This window comes from Petromyzon marinus, chromosome 17 (assembly GCF_048934315.1).
Source record: "Petromyzon marinus isolate PM22_M1 ecotype Great Lakes invasive population chromosome 17, UKy_Petmar_22M1.pri1.0, whole genome shotgun sequence".
Lineage (NCBI taxonomy): Eukaryota > Metazoa > Chordata > Hyperoartia > Petromyzontiformes > Petromyzontidae > Petromyzon > Petromyzon marinus.
Genome location: NC_133683.1, coordinates 22,020,713 through 22,037,405, shown reverse-complemented (window position 1 = coordinate 22,037,405; position 16,693 = coordinate 22,020,713). Strand labels below are relative to the sequence as shown.

The window sequence follows — 16,693 nt, the reverse complement described above, 5'->3', positions numbered from 1 at the left end:
GTGTTAGACAATGGGGGGGGGAGGGGGTAGAGATAGAGGTGGAGCTGAGTGCGAGGGCACAGTCCAAGTGTGTTAGACAATGGGGGGGGGGGGGGTAGAGATAGAGGTGGAGCTGAGTGCGAGGGGACAGTCCAAGTGTGTTAGACAATGGGGGGGGGGGGTAGAGATAGAGGTGGAGCTGAGTGCGAGGGGACAGTCCAAGTGTGTTAGACAATGGGGGGGGGGGGGGGGGGGGTAGAGATAGAGGTGGAGCTAAGTGCGAGGGGACAGTCCAAGTGTGTTAGACAATGGGGGGGGGGGGGTAGAGATAGAGGTGGAGCTAAGTGCGAGGGGACAGTCCAAGTGTGTTAGACAATGGGGGGGGGGGAGAGGGGGGGGTAGAGATAGAGGTGGAGCTGAGTGCGAGGGGACAGTCCAAGTGTGTTAGACAATGGGGGGGGGGGGGGGGTAGAGATAGAGGTGGAGCTGAGTGCGAGGGCACAGTCCAAGTGTGTTAGACAATGGGGGGGGGGGGGGTATAGATAGAGGTGGAGCTGAGTGCGAGGGCACAGTCCAAGTGTGTTAGACAATGGGGGGGGGGGGGGTATAGATAGAGGTGGAGCTGAGTGCGAGGGGACAGTCCAAGTGTGTTAGACAATGGGGGGGGGGGGGGGTAGAGATAGAGGTGGAGCTAAGTGCGAGGGGACAGTCCAAGTGTGTTAGACAATGGGGGGGGGGGGGTAGAGATAGAGGTGGAGCTGAGTGCGAGGGGACAGTCCAAGTGTGTTAGACAATGGGGGGGGGGGTAGAGATAGAGGTGGAGCTAAGTGCGAGGGGACAGTCCAAGTGTGTTAGACAATGGGGGGGGGGAGAGGGGGGGGTAGAGATAGAGGTGGAGCTGAGTGCGAGGGGACAGTCCAAGTGTGTTAGACAATGGGGGGGGGGGGGGGTATAGATAGAGGTGGAGCTGAGTGCGAGGGCACAGTCCAAGTGTGTTAGACAATGGGGGGGGGGGGTATAGATAGAGGTGGAGCTGAGTGCGAGGGGACAGTCCAAGTGTGTTAGACAATGGGGGGGGGGGGGGGGGGGTAGAGATAGAGGTGGAGCTGAGTGCGAGGGGACAGTCCAAGTGTGTTAGACAATGGGGGGGGGGGTAGAGATAGAGGTGGAGCTGAGTGCGAGGGGACAGTCCAAGTGTGTTAGACAATGGGGGGGGGGGGGTATAGATAGAGGTGGAGCTGAGTGCGAGGGGACAGTCCAAGTGTGTTAGACAATGGGGGGGGGGGGGTATAGATAGAGGTGGAGCTGAGTGCGAGGGCACAGTCCAAGTGTGTTAGACAATGGGGGGGGGGGGGTATAGATAGAGGTGGAGCTGAGTGCGAGGGCACAGTCCAAGTGTGTTAGACAATGGGGGGGGGGGGGGTATAGATAGAGGTGGAGCTGAGTGCGAGGGGACAGTCCAAGTGTGTTAGACAATGGGGGGGGGGGGGGGGGTATAGATAGAGGTGGAGCTAAGTGCGAGGGGACAGTCCAAGTGTGTTAGACAATGGGGGGGGGGGGGTAGAGATAGAGGTGGAGCTAAGTGCGAGGGCACAGTCCAAGTGTGTTAGACAATGGGGGGGGGGGTAGAGATAGAGGTGGAGCTGAGTGCGAGGGGACAGTCCAAGTGTGTTAGACAATGGGGGGGGGGGGGGGGTAGAGATAGAGGTGGAGCTGAGTGCGAGGGCACAGTCCAAGTGTGTTAGACAATGGGGGGGGGAGGGGGTAGAGATAGAGGTGGAGCTGAGTGCGAGGGGACAGTCCAAGTGTGTTAGACAATGGGGGGGGGAGAGAGGGGGGGTAGAGATAGAGGTGGAGCTGAGTGCGAGGGCACAGTCCAAGTGTGTTCGACAATGGGGGGGAGAGAGAGGGGGGTAGAGATAGAGGTGGAGCTGAGTGCGAGGGCACAGTCCAAGTGTGTTAGACAATGGGGGGGGGGGTAGAGATAGAGCTAAGTGCGAGGGCACAGTCCAAGTGTGTTCGACAATGGGGGGGAGAGAGAGGGGGGTAGAGATAGAGGTGGAGCTAAGTGCGAGGGCACAGTCCAAGTGTGTTAGACAATGGGGGGGGAGGGGGTAGAGATAGAGGTGGAGCTGAGTGCGAGGGGACAGTCCAAGTGTGTTAGACAATGGGGGGGGGGAGGGGGTAGAGATAGAGGTGGAGCTGAGTGCGAGGGGACAGTCCAAGTGTGTTAGACAATGGGGGGGGGAGAGGGGGGTAGAGATAAAGGTGGAGCTGAGTGCGAGGGGACAGTCCAAGTGTGTTAGACAATGGGGGGGGGGGGGGGGGTAGAGATAGAGGTGGAGCTGAGTGCGAGGGGACAGTCCAAGTGTGTTAGACAATGGGGGGGGGGGGTAGAGATAGAGGTGGAGCTGAGTGCGAGGGGACAGTCCAAGTGTGTTAGACAATGGGGGGGGGGGGGGGGGGGGTAGAGATAGAGGTGGAGCTGAGTGCGAGGGGACAGTCCAAGTGTGTTAGACAATGGGGGGGGGGAGGGGGTAGAGATAGAGGTGGAGCTGAGTGCGAGGGGACAGTCCAAGTGTGTTAGACAATGGGGGGGGGGGAGAGGGTAGAGATAGAGGTGGAGCTGAGTGCGAGGGGACAGTCCAAGTGTGTTAGACAATGGGGGGGGGAGAGGGGGGTAGAGATAAAGGTGGAGCTGAGTGCGAGGGGACAGTCCAAGTGTGTTAGACAATGGGGGGGGGGGGTAGAGATAGAGGTGGAGCTGAGTGCGAGGGGACAGTCCAAGTGTGTTAGACAATGGGGGGGGGGGGTAGAGATAGAGGTGGAGCTGAGTGCGAGGGGACAGTCCAAGTGTGTTAGACAATGGGGGGGGGGGGTAGAGATAGAGGTGGAGCTGAGTGCGAGGGGACAGTCCAAGTGTGTTAGACAATGGGGGGGGGGGGGGAGAGGGGGGTAGAGATAGAGGTGGAGCTGAGTGCGAGGGGACAGTCCAAGTGTGTTAGACAATGGGGGGGGGGGAGGGGGGTAGAGATAGAGGTGGAGCTGAGTGCGAGGGGACAGTCCAAGTGTGTTAGACAATGGGGGGGGGGGGAGAGGGGGGTAGAGATAGAGGTGGAGCTGAGTGCGAGGGGACAGTCCAAGTGTGTTAGACAATGGGGGGGGGAGAGAGGGGGGGTAGAGATAGAGGTGGAGCTGAGTGCGAGGGCACAGTCCAAGTGTGTTCGACAATGGGGGGGAGAGAGAGGGGGGTAGAGATAGAGGTGGAGCTGAGTGCGAGGGCACAGTCCAAGTGTGTTAGACAATGGGGGGGGGGTAGAGATAGAGCTAAGTGCGAGGGCACAGTCCAAGTGTGTTAGACAATGGGGGGGGAGGGGGTAGAGATAGAGGTGGAGCTGAGTGCGAGGGGACAGTCCAAGTGTGTTAGACAATGGGGGGGGGAGAGGGGGGTAGAGATAAAGGTGGAGCTGAGTGCGAGGGGACAGTCCAAGTGTGTTAGACAATGGGGGGGGGGAGAGAGGGGGTAGAGATAGAGGTGGAGCTGAGTGCGAGGGCACAGTCCAAGTGTGTTCGACAATGGGGGGGAGAGAGAGGGGGGTAGAGATAGAGGTGGAGCTGAGTGTGAGGGGACAGTCCAAGTGTGTTAGACAATGGGGGGGGGGGTAGAGATAGAGGTGGAGCTGAGTGCGAGGGCACAGTCCAAGTGTGTTAGACAATGGGGGGGGGGGGGGGGGGGTAGAGATAGAGGTGGAGCTGAGTGCGAGGGGACAGTCCAAGTGTGTTAGACAATGGGGGGGGGGGGGGGGTAGAGATAGAGGTGGAGCTGAGTGCGAGGGGACAGTCCAAGTGTGTTAGACAATGGGGGGGGGGGGTAGAGATAGAGGTGGAGCTGAGTGCGAGGGGACAGTCCAAGTGTGTTAGACAATGGGGGGGGGGGGGTAGAGATAGAGGTGGAGCTGAGTGCGAGGGGACAGTCCAAGTGTGTTAGACAATGGGGGGGGGGAGGGGGTAGAGATAGAGGTGGAGCTGAGTGCGAGGGGACAGTCCAAGTGTGTTAGACAATGGGGGGGGGGGGAGAGGGTAGAGATAGAGGTGGAGCTGAGTGCGAGGGGACAGTCCAAGTGTGTTAGACAATGGGGGGGGGAGAGGGGGGTAGAGATAAAGGTGGAGCTGAGTGCGAGGGGACAGTCCAAGTGTGTTAGACAATGGGGGGGGGGGGGGGGTAGAGATAGAGGTGGAGCTGAGTGCGAGGGGACAGTCCAAGTGTGTTAGACAATGGGGGGGGGGGTAGAGATAGAGGTGGAGCTGAGTGCGAGGGGACAGTCCAAGTGTGTTAGACAATGGGGGGGGGGGGGGGGTAGAGATAGAGGTGGAGCTGAGTGCGAGGGGACAGTCCAAGTGTGTTAGACAATGGGGGGGGGGGGGGGAGAGGGGGGTAGAGATAGAGGTGGAGCTGAGTGCGAGGGGACAGTCCAAGTGTGTTAGACAATGGGGGGGGGGGAGGGGGGTAGAGATAGAGGTGGAGCTGAGTGCGAGGGGACAGTCCAAGTGTGTTAGACAATGGGGGGGGGGGGGAGAGGGGGGTAGAGATAGAGGTGGAGCTGAGTGCGAGGGGACAGTCCAAGTGTGTTAGACAATGGGGGGGGGAGAGAGGGGGGGTAGAGATAGAGGTGGAGCTGAGTGCGAGGGCACAGTCCAAGTGTGTTCGACAATGGGGGGGAGAGAGAGGGGGGTAGAGATAGAGGTGGAGCTGAGTGCGAGGGCACAGTCCAAGTGTGTTAGACAATGGGGGGGGGGAGAGAGAGGGGGTAGAGATAGAGGTGGAGCTGAGTGCGAGGGCACAGTCCAAGTGTGTTCGACAATGGGGGGGAGAGAGAGGGGGGTAGAGATAGAGGTGGAGCTGAGTGCGAGGGCACAGTCCAAGTGTGTTAGACAATGGGGGGGGGGTAGAGATAGAGCTAAGTGCGAGGGCACAGTCCAAGTGTGTTCGACAATGGGGGGGAGAGAGAGGGGGGTAGAGATAGAGGTGGAGCTAAGTGCGAGGGCACAGTCCAAGTGTGTTAGACAATGGGGGGGGAGGGGGTAGAGATAGAGGTGGAGCTGAGTGCGAGGGGACAGTCCAAGTGTGTTAGACAATGGGGGGGGGAGAGGGGGGTAGAGATAAAGGTGGAGCTGAGTGCGAGGGGACAGTCCAAGTGTGTTAGACAATGGGGGGGGGGAGAGAGGGGGTAGAGATAGAGGTGGAGCTGAGTGCGAGGGCACAGTCCAAGTGTGTTCGACAATGGGGGGGAGAGAGAGGGGGGTAGAGATAGAGGTGGAGCTGAGTGTGAGGGGACAGTCCAAGTGTGTTAGACAATGGGGGGGGGGGTAGAGATAGAGGTGGAGCTGAGTGCGAGGGCACAGTCCAAGTGTGTTAGACAATGGGGGGGGGGGGGGGGGGGTAGAGATAGAGGTGGAGCTGAGTGCGAGGGGACAGTCCAAGTGTGTTAGACAATGGGGGGGGGGGTAGAGATAGAGGTGGAGCTGAGTGCGAGGGGACAGTCCAAGTGTGTTAGACAATGGGGGGGGGGGGTAGAGATAGAGGTGGAGCTGAGTGCGAGGGGACAGTCCAAGTGTGTTAGACAATGGGGGGGGGGAGGGGGTAGAGATAGAGGTGGAGCTGAGTGCGAGGGGACAGTCCAAGTGTGTTAGACAATGGGGGGGGGGGGAGAGGGTAGAGATAGAGGTGGAGCTGAGTGCGAGGGGACAGTCCAAGTGTGTTAGACAATGGGGGGGGGAGAGGGGGGTAGAGATAAAGGTGGAGCTGAGTGCGAGGGGACAGTCCAAGTGTGTTAGACAATGGGGGGGGGGGGGGGGGTAGAGATAGAGGTGGAGCTGAGTGCGAGGGGACAGTCCAAGTGTGTTAGACAATGGGGGGGGGGGGTAGAGATAGAGGTGGAGCTGAGTGCGAGGGGACAGTCCAAGTGTGTTAGACAATGGGGGGGGGGGGGGGGGTAGAGATAGAGGTGGAGCTGAGTGCGAGGGGACAGTCCAAGTGTGTTAGACAATGGGGGGGGGGGGGAGAGGGGGGTAGAGATAGAGGTGGAGCTGAGTGCGAGGGGACAGTCCAAGTGTGTTAGACAATGGGGGGGGGGGGAGGAGGGTAGAGATAGAGGTGGAGCTGAGTGCGAGGGGACAGTCCAAGTGTGTTAGACAATGGGGGGGGGGGGGGGAGAGGGGGGTAGAGATAGAGGTGGAGCTGAGTGCGAGGGGACAGTCCAAGTGTGTTAGACAATGGGGTGGGGAGAGGGGGTAGAGATAGAGGTGGAGCTGAGTGCGAGGGGACAGTCCAAGTGTGTTAGACAATGGGGGGGGGGGGGGGGGGGAGAGGGGGGTAGAGATAGAGGTGGAGCTGAGTGCGAGGGGACAGTCCAAGTGTGTTAGACAATGGGGGGGGGAGAGGGGGTAGAGATAGAGGTGGAGCTGAGTGCGAGGGGACAGTCCAAGTGTGTTAGACAATGGGGGGGGGGGGTAGAGATAGAGGTGGAGCTGAGTGCGAGGGCACAGTCCAAGTGTGTTAGACAATGGGGGGGGGGGGTATAGATAAAGGTGGAGCTGAGTGCGAGGGGACAGTCCAAGTGTGTTAGACAATGGGGGGGGGGGTAGAGATAGAGGTGGAGCTGAGTGCGAGGGGACAGTCCAAGTGTGTTAGACAATGGGGGGGGGGGGTAGAGATAGAGGTGGAGCTGAGTGCGAGGGGACAGTCCAAGTGTGTTAGACAATGGGGGGGGGGGGGGGGGGGGTAGAGATAGAGGTGGGGCTGAGTGCGAGGGGACAGTCCAAGTGTGTTAGACAATGGGGGGGAGAGAGGGGGGTAGAGATAGAGGTGGGGCTGAGTGCGAGGGGACAGTCCAAGTGTGTTAGACAATGGGGGGGGGGGGGGGTAGAGATAGAGGTGGAGCTGAGTGCGAGGGGACAGTCCAAGTGTGTTCGACAATGGGGGGGGGGGAGGGGGTAGAGATAGAGGTGGAGCTGAGTGCGAGGGCACAGTCCAAGTGTGTTCGACAATGGGGGGGAGAGAGAGGGGGGTAGAGATAGAGGTGGAGCTGAGTGTGAGGGGACAGTCCAAGTGTGTTAGACAATGGGGGGGGGGGGTAGAGATAGAGGTGGAGCTGAGTGCGAGGGCACAGTCCAAGTGTGTTAGACAATGGGGGGGGGGAGGGGGTAGAGATAGAGGTGGGGCTGAGTGCGAGGGGACAGTCCAAGTGTGTTAGACAATGGGGGGGGGGAGGGGGTAGAGATAGAGGTGGAGCTGAGTGCGAGGGGACAGTCCAAGTGTGTTAGACAATGGGGGGGGGAGAGGGGGGTAGAGATAAAGGTGGAGCTGAGTGCGAGGGGACAGTCCAAGTGTGTTAGACAATGGGGGGGGGGGGGGTAGAGATAGAGGTGGAGCTGAGTGCGAGGGGACAGTCCAAGTGTGTTAGACAATGGGGGGGGGGGGTAGAGATAGAGGTGGAGCTGAGTGCGAGGGGACAGTCCAAGTGTGTTAGACAATGGGGGGGGGGGGTAGAGATAGAGGTGGAGCTGAGTGCGAGGGGACAGTCCAAGTGTGTTAGACAATGGGGGGGGGAGGGGGTAGAGATAGAGGTGGAGCTGAGTGCGAGGGGACAGTCCAAGTGTGTTAGACAATGGGGGGGGGGGAGAGGGTAGAGATAGAGGTGGAGCTGAGTGCGAGGGGACAGTCCAAGTGTGTTAGACAATGGGGGGGGGAGAGGGGGGTAGAGATAAAGGTGGAGCTGAGTGCGAGGGGACAGTCCAAGTGTGTTAGACAATGGGGGGGGGGGGGGTAGAGATAGAGGTGGAGCTGAGTGCGAGGGGACAGTCCAAGTGTGTTAGACAATGGGGGGGGGGGTAGAGATAGAGGTGGAGCTGAGTGCGAGGGGACAGTCCAAGTGTGTTAGACAATGGGGGGGGGGGGGGGGTAGAGATAGAGGTGGAGCTGAGTGCGAGGGGACAGTCCAAGTGTGTTAGACAATGGGGGGGGGGGGGAGAGGGGGGTAGAGATAGAGGTGGAGCTGAGTGCGAGGGGACAGTCCAAGTGTGTTAGACAATGGGGGGGGGGGAGGGGGGTAGAGATAGAGGTGGAGCTGAGTGCGAGGGGACAGTCCAAGTGTGTTAGACAATGGGGGGGGGGGGGAGAGGGGGGTAGAGATAGAGGTGGAGCTGAGTGCGAGGGGACAGTCCAAGTGTGTTAGACAATGGGGGGGGGGGGGTAGAGATAGAGGTGGAGCTGAGTGCGAGGGGACAGTCCAAGTGTGTTAGACAATGGGGGGGGGGGGTAGAGATAGAGGTGGAGCTGAGTGCGAGGGCACAGTCCAAGTGTGTTAGACAATGGGGGGGGGGGGTATAGATAAAGGTGGAGCTGAGTGCGAGGGGACAGTCCAAGTGTGTTAGACAATGGGGGGGGGGGGGGGGGGTAGAGATAGAGGTGGAGCTGAGTGCGAGGGGACAGTCCAAGTGTGTTAGACAATGGGGGGGGGGGTAGAGATAGAGGTGGAGCTGAGTGCGAGGGGACAGTCCAAGTGTGTTAGACAATGGGGGGGGGGGGGGGGGGTAGAGATAGAGGTGGGGCTGAGTGCGAGGGGACAGTCCAAGTGTGTTAGACAATGGGGGGGAGAGAGGGGGGTAGAGATAGAGGTGGGGCTGAGTGCGAGGGGACAGTCCAAGTGTGTTAGACAATGGGGGGGGGGGGGGGGGGGTAGAGATAGAGGTGGAGCTGAGTGCGAGGGGACAGTCCAAGTGTGTTAGACAATGGGGGGGGGAGGGGGTAGAGATAGAGGTGGGGCTGAGTGCGAGGGGGCAGTCCAAGTGTGTTAGACAATGGGGGGGGGGAGGGGGTAGAGATAGAGGTGGAGCTGAGTGCGAGGGCACAGTCCAAGTGTGTTAGACAATGGGGGGGGGAGGGGGTAGAGATAGAGGTGGGGCTGAGTGCGAGGGGGCAGTCCAAGTGTGTTAGACAATGGGGGGGGGGGGGTAGAGATAGAGGTGGGGCTGAGTGCGAGGGGGCCATTGCGATGCCAGATCAGTGACATCGCAAACCCGCTCACTTTCTGCACCCATGCACCCATGCACCCCACCTCCACAATACAAATTCCTACCTAAAACATTGACACATGTTCGGGGTGTAAGAAGGATGCAGCACTTTACTTGTCGCTCTCTTCTCTCACTGTCGGACCAAAGTCGCCTCGGCTCCGCGCCTGCATCTCGGTGTTCGGGAAGCCGTGGTGTGGTGGCCTCGGCACGGAACGTCGAAAGACGTCGCAATGTTGTACACTGAACACGCGCCTGATCTTTACATACTTGCGCGAGATCATTTTGCTCGCGCGATACGCCATCGCGGTGCTGTGCTTGGTAGAGATTTAAGGATTAACGATGAGAGATGCTGCACTATAATTGGCCGGTGATCAAGACGAAGCATCGGTAGGGGCAGCCAAATAAGTGAATGCACCGCGGTGGACGTCCACCCTGGAGATGGAGCGCTCGAATTTCGGCTCGGGCGCAGACGAAATATGAACTTTTACGTCGCAGGATCGTGAGAGTCGCTGACTGCCAGGGAAGACATGCATCCAGCAGTGGATCGATCATGGGCGATGATAATAATCATAAGAGATACATGCTTGGAATTACGTGGAGATACAGAAATAGTATGACATGGATCAAAGGAATAAACACAAAGCAGATATCGCAGTGATTCCACAAAGATCAAATGATCATCTTTATTTATACTTGAAGAATCCGATGAGCTATGAAGCTCTTTTTCACAGACGTCCAGTAGGGGTGGATCATAAATTGATAACGACAAACAGAAAACCCGATCGGAGTGCCAAGGAATGAAAAGGTAAACAACCCACTAAAAAAGAGATAAGAGGGCTTCGGCAGGACACACCACTGCGTGATGGGCAACAGACGAGGCTGGATAAAGAACGGCAGCCAAAGGAGGGAACGTGCCAGGCGAGACGAACACCGCGGCGATGGCGCAAAGGGATCGGTCCCTGTGCAGAGATGGGCCGTGGCATCGCAGCACCGGGAAAGATGGCAACAGCCTTCATCCAGCAGTCGATAGACAATGACTAACGACGATCCCAGCCAACGTAGAGGGGTCAGCTCGCTAATGGAACAATCTCCCACGGGGACGATAACATCGCAACAATACTGCGCATTAACGTGACGCCGGCTGACAAGGCTGTTCAACGTTAACCGGCGGCACCAACAAGACGATACGCAATGCATGATGAGTGCACAGCAGCAAGCGGCAACTGTCACACTCTGTGGCTGAAGAAGGGTGAGTCACGACACGAGACGTAAGGTTGCTTGCTGCTCGTGGCGTCTGAGCCGCCGCGCGTGGATGCGCCTTGAACTTCTTTCGCACCGTACGTGGCCAACCGTGCACATGGGGAGGTGTGGTGACGCGAGATTGCGCGCCTCGCCACGCAGTGAGCACGGAGAAGACCACCCGTGCCGGCACGCTTGTGTGCGCTGACCCTGCTCGCAAGCGGGCATTGACTAACCACTGCAGTGACTAAACCACAGCAGTGACTAATGGACAGGCTCGTAATAAACGCACAAGTCTTGCTGTGAGCGGGTCGGTGGGAACACGACACGAGACGTAAGATTGCCCACAGAAAGTTTCACTTGTCGCAGCGCTTCGAGTGTGTGTTGTATACGCGACTGGCATGCATCACGCACGTGCTGTGACGCAACTGCCACTGCACTTTGACCCTCCCCACCAACGCCGAAGTTTGAGTCCTGGCCAGGGCTAACGTCAGTGGAGAGTGCCCGTCGCAACCCATTTTTACTATTCAATGCACGCATTGGCAAAGCGTGGTGAGGTCAGATAGCCAGCACAGCTGATACGGCTCGTTTGACAACTGATACGGCTCGTTTGACAATAACTGGCACGGCCCTTCACCCAGTCATGTGTTGTGGACGAGGCGCTGTGAATTAATTATTGTTATTATAAATGTCGTCTTTATCTACTGCAGTGAGTGACAAGACTCGAACGAATATATTCTCACCGGCTTGCTCTTATCAAAGGTGTTTATTCAACCGTTTGTTAACGTTACAGTCGCGGAGGCGACTGGTTTGTACTTTGCGAAGTTACTCGCGAGACATTTAGAGTACGTTTTACGGCTTGCTAAATACAGTGCTGTGATGCAACCGAATACGTTGAGGAGGTAATCGCAGAGAATAATCATCCAGCAAGCCTTCGATATTCAATGAATACGTTGTAAGTGTTCTTCAACGGTGCTACCGCCATAAGTTACTCAACGGGCACAGTGTGTACTCTTGGTACTCCATCAGCAAGCCACTTGATGTGTTTATCAATTTTGGGAAGGTTAATTTTTTTTCTCAGAAACCTTCTATATTATATAGACTCACGGTACAGTATTTACTTATAGATAATCGGCGTGTTAATTATTACATATGATTAGTGCTATCCAAAGTTGTACGAGTAACAAGGACATGCTGTTATGAGGACAAACAGGTACAAGAGTTTCACAATCCGATGAGTACTGGAGGTAACACACATATAAAATGTTGGTCATGAGCCAATTATGGAAATTCCTCATTGCTATTGCGAGACCCATAATTTCCTTAATAAAACTGATAACTGTCCATCATACTATACATGCGGTGCAATTTCACAAGATAATGGGTCATTTTACAAATCCCAAAGAAGATCGGATGATGATAGTGGTGATGATGACAGAAATGAATTGGACCCTATCCGGGAATTGGACCCTATCCGGGGATTGAACCCATGAGATTATTACTTGCAAGGTCTCCAAGTATTCCAAACGAGCTACATCCCAAGCCTCTATGTACGGTAATCAACGCGGCGCTTCATCACTCCAGACCGGCAAGACGAGTAACACCAGCTGAGGCACTGCATGATGGGAACAAAGCAACAGTGACTGCGCTAAGAATAGACTTGTCCCTACCATGGCAATGTGGAATTTTCACCATTGCCTCAGAGCAACAGATGGCACGCCAGTCAATGATCAGTTTAGCACTGGAGCCCTGGAATTGTTTTTATTAATGTACTACGGGACATATATCACGTTATACTGACTGTATAGCTTTAATAGAAAGTCAAACATATTTGTTGACTCATCAAAATACTTTGCGCATTGCATGTGGGCCGCAGTATAGACACCACGCAAATGCCTCCGCACACGATGAACCACGTACAGCAAAGCTGAATACTAACCACGACACAACACTGCATTGTAACCATGCATACGCGACACTTGACACATTCGTGCCGTGATGGTGATATTGTAAGAACGTCACATCCAATAAGGTGGGATGCGGTGCGGTGGTGCCAATGGAGCCACGTGTGTGTCACTTAAATATAGTCACGTGTGTGTCACTTATATATAGTCACGTGTGTGTCACTTAAATATAGTCACGTGTGTGTCACCTAAATATAGTCACGTGTGTGTCACTTATATATAGTCACGTGTGTGTCACCTAAATATAGTCACGTGTGTGTCACTTATATATAGTCACGTGTGTGTCACCTAAATATAGTCACGTGTGTGTCACCTAAATAGTCACGTGTGTGTCACCTAAATATAGTCACGTGTGCGTCACCTAAATATAGTCACGTGTGTGTCACTTAAATATAGTCACGTGTGTGTCACTTATATATAGTCACGTGTGTGTCACTTAAATATAGTCACGTGTGTGTGACTTAAATATAGTCACGTGTGTGTCACTTAAATAGTCACGTGTGTGTCACTTAAATCTAGTCACGTGTGTGTCACTTAAATATAGTCACGTGTGTGTTACTTACATATAGTCACGTGTGTGTCACTTAAATATAGTCACGTGTGTCACTTATATATAGTCACGTGTGTGTCACTTAAATATAGCCACGTGTGTGTCACTTAAATATAGTCACGTGTCACTTAAATATAGTCACGTGTGTGTCACTTATATATAGTCACGTGTGTGTCACTTATACATAGTCACGTGTCACTTAAATATAGTCACGTGTGTGTTACTTATATATAGTCACGTGTGTGTCACTTATATATAGTCACGTGTGTGTCACTTATATATAGTCACGTGTGTGTCACTTAAATATAGTCACGTGTGTGTTACTTATATATAGTCACGTGTGTGTCACTTATATATAGTCACGTGTGTGTCACTTAAATATAGTCACGTGTGTGTCACTTAAATATAGTCACGTGTGTCACTTATATATAGTCACGTGTGTGTCACTTAAATATAGCCACGTGTGTGTCACTTAAATATAGTCACGTGTCACTTAAATATAGTCACGTGTGTGTCACCTAAATATAGTCACGTGTGTGTCACTTATATATAGTCACGTGTGTGTCACTTATATATAGTCACGTGTGTGTCACTTATATATAGTCACGTGTGTGTCACTTACATATAGTCACGTGTGTGTCACCTAAATATAGTCACGTGTGTGTCACTTAAATATAGTCACGTGTGTGTCACCTAAATAGTCACGTGTGTGTCACCTAAATATAGTCACGTGTGTGTCACCTAAATATAGTCACGTGTGTGTCACTTAAATATAGTCACGTGTGTGTCACTTATATATAGTCACGTGTGACTTAAATATAGTCACGTGTGTGTCACGTATGCAGCCAGGTGTGTCACTTAAGGAGAGAGCCATACATTTGCCACTTATAGAACCAGGTGTGTCACTACAAGAGAAACACAGGTGTGTGTGTGTGTGTTACGTAAAACGAGAGCCGGGTGTGTGTGTCACTTAAGGAGATATTAGGCCAGATGAAGTGGAAAGTCAGGGGTGTCAAGTAAAGAGCCAGGTGTGTGTACATTTAAAGAGCCAGGTATTTGTCATTTTAGAAAGCAGGTGTATGTGTGTCGAGTAAATACAGAGCCAAGTGTGGTGTGACTTCGGAAAGAGCTACTAGGTGCGTCACTTAACGAGGTAGGTGTGGGTGTCACGGGCGTCGCCACTCACCTCTTCCCATTTCAGGAACTTGTTTCCCTTCTTCAGGTCTTCTGACACTTGGATGGGCTTGAGCTGCAGAGAATGCACGCCGGGCTGTGCGCCTGCCATCTCCTGCTCTCAACTCCCCAAGCTCGTCTTGCCCCCGCCGCGATTAACAAAACTTAAAAAAAAACCCAGAAACAAATACTGGCACCACACAAACACAACTAACACACGCGCCGGCAGATGGCAACTCTGACAGCAGCGACCACAAGTGAGTGACACTCACGAACTCACTCACACGGCCTCGCCGCCAGCCCCAGCTGATGATATCCAACGCAACAAAACGATTATTGCAACTTTAACGCTCGTCTTCCCTTCCCGTCCTCGGTCTGTCTCGCCCTTGTCTTTCTCTCTCTCTCTGTGTACGCCTCCTACTTCAGACTATGTCCGTGCGTCTTCCCTCTCCCCTGTTCGCTTCAGTGTCCCGCCTTGACGCGTGTGTCTGTGTGTGTGCCTGTGTGTGTGTATGCCTGTGTGTGTGTGTGTGCGACGCTTGTCCGGACTCTTTGGATGGAACTTGAAAAGTCGGGCGGTGACTTCCTCGGCGAGGGAGCCACAAGGCGGCTTCCTTCGTCTAGCAGCGCCACCCACTAAAACCACACACACCACCTCCTCCTCCTCCACCCCCTAATCCCTCCTCCACGCCACCACCCTCCATCCTCCCCCCTCTCTCGCCGACTCTCTCCTCGCTCCTTGCCGTTGTCCGTTCCAACCCCATTCGCCACGCGCCCTCTGGTGCCGGCGATGAGAAAAGTTGCCCGTCGCGATGGGATTCCTCTCTGGTCGGCAGCCGTCTGTTGGGAGAGGATTATGAATTGCTCAGAAAGGAAGTGACCACAGACCAACTATATTTTTTCACAAACATAGTAAAGTATAGAACTAGGGGGGAGTAACTCGAACTTTGTAATCAAACAATGACTTATTTGTATTCCGATAACTTGAGCAGCAAGCCCATTTTCCAACAAAATCGAGTGTCGTTCTTTACAGTAGCTTCCTAAGTGGATGTCATCCATCACTTGTAGATAATGTTCACTTAAAAGTTATTGAATGCGTTAACTCGACGCAATATCAGGTGGGGTATACCCATTCTATCCTGTTCACAAACAAGAATGTGGTGTTTGAAGGACGAATGCATTTTCATCCATCCTCATTGACATTCCACTTTACTTTTCTATAAATAAACGAAACTTGCTCGATATTTTTTTGTAAGAAAGTGAAAACCCGATAACAGCTCTGTGCTAGACAGAGCAACTGTTGCTTCAGACGTACCATCGGCTGCCCACAGATGGGTCGTGACCTGTGGAATTCTGATTATGATCTATGGCAGATTAGTCATCATCTGTTGCCGATGGGGTATGATCTTTGGCAGATGCGTCCATGATCAATGCCAGGCAGAGCAATGATTTGCAGCGAGTCAAGGAAGGTGGACATATTTCACCCACCCACAGGCTCGATACCAGCTCATCTGGGATGGGGGGGGTATTAGTGCTGTTTTGTGTGTGTGGGGGGATATCAACGGGCTTTACCTGATCAAATTAAACAAAGTGTATTTGTGTTGTTATGTGATTTGCTTACCTTTCCTATACTTTGCACTTCTATCGTGTGCGTTGTATTGTCTGTTGTTGTAACGTTCTGACCCGCCCCAACTGGTCATCTGTGAAAAAGAGCTTTAAAGCTCATCGGATTCCTCCAATGTAAATATTCTAATTCTGTGATACACGCCGCGAAGGAGAGTGAACTTGCGTGGCCAAATGGCCGATCCCAGGGCCCCCTTCTGCCAGCCCTGCCCACCAGGCACAGGGCTGTTAACGTCCAGGTCATCGTATACAGAGCTGTTATCATATGTATGTATGGATCGCTCGCCCCTGCCATTGGAATGTGGACTTTCCACCGGGGAGTAAGAATTGTGAGCCTGAAATGAGTGCTGTTCCCTCACTCTTTTCAGTTTGAGTGAAATATTATTATTTTTTCAGAAAAGTGGCGACTTGCATCTTACACAGTTACTGAGCAGAGGTGAGATTTTTACCCTGAAAACAATCCTCTGCAATCTGCCAACTTGTCTGCAAGCATAACTAAGGACTAGGCTGTCGAGAAGCGTGGAGAGCTGCATGCAATTACATAGACAGAAAGAGAGGAGCCCATGGACGAGAGAACACCCGCAGGATAAACACACAACTCGAACTTTTAGAGACGGCAAGTGTGCCGAGCCAGAAGCCGTCAATGGAGAGGACAACGTCCGATGGCGAATAATTATTACTAACTATTATTACTAACTATTATTACTAACAATTATTACTATTATTACTAACTATTATTACTAACTATTATTACTATTATTACTAACTATTATTACTATTATTACTAACTATTATTACTAACTATTATTACTAACTATTATTACTAACCATTATTACTAACTATTATTACTAACTATTATTACTAACTATTATTGCTATTATTACTAACTATTAGTACTAACTATTATTACTAACTACTATTACTAACTATCATTACTAGCTAGTATTACTATTATTACTAACTATTATTACTATTCTTACTAACTATTATTACTAACTATTATTACTAACTATTATTACTAACTCTTATGACTAACTATTACAAACTATTATTACTAAAATTACTAACTATTATTACTATTATTACTATTAT

At 53.1% G+C, this 16,693-nt stretch overlaps 1 protein-coding gene across 5 annotated transcripts in view; it reads right to left on the bottom strand.

Moving 5' to 3' along the window:
* Positions 1-14,631, bottom strand: part of LOC116943154 (1-phosphatidylinositol 4,5-bisphosphate phosphodiesterase beta-1-like) — a 169,565-nt gene extending 154,934 nt beyond the window's left edge. For all 5 annotated transcript variants that reach the window (XM_032955743.2, XM_032955744.2, XM_032955745.2 and 2 more), the window contains exon 1: positions 13,991-14,631. In XM_032955743.2, the coding sequence (XP_032811634.1) occupies positions 13,991-14,089 (99 nt within the window). In that variant the 5' untranslated portion in view covers positions 14,090-14,631. The remainder of the gene's footprint in view (positions 1-13,990) is intronic.
* Positions 14,632-16,693: the final 2,062 nt, after the last annotated feature.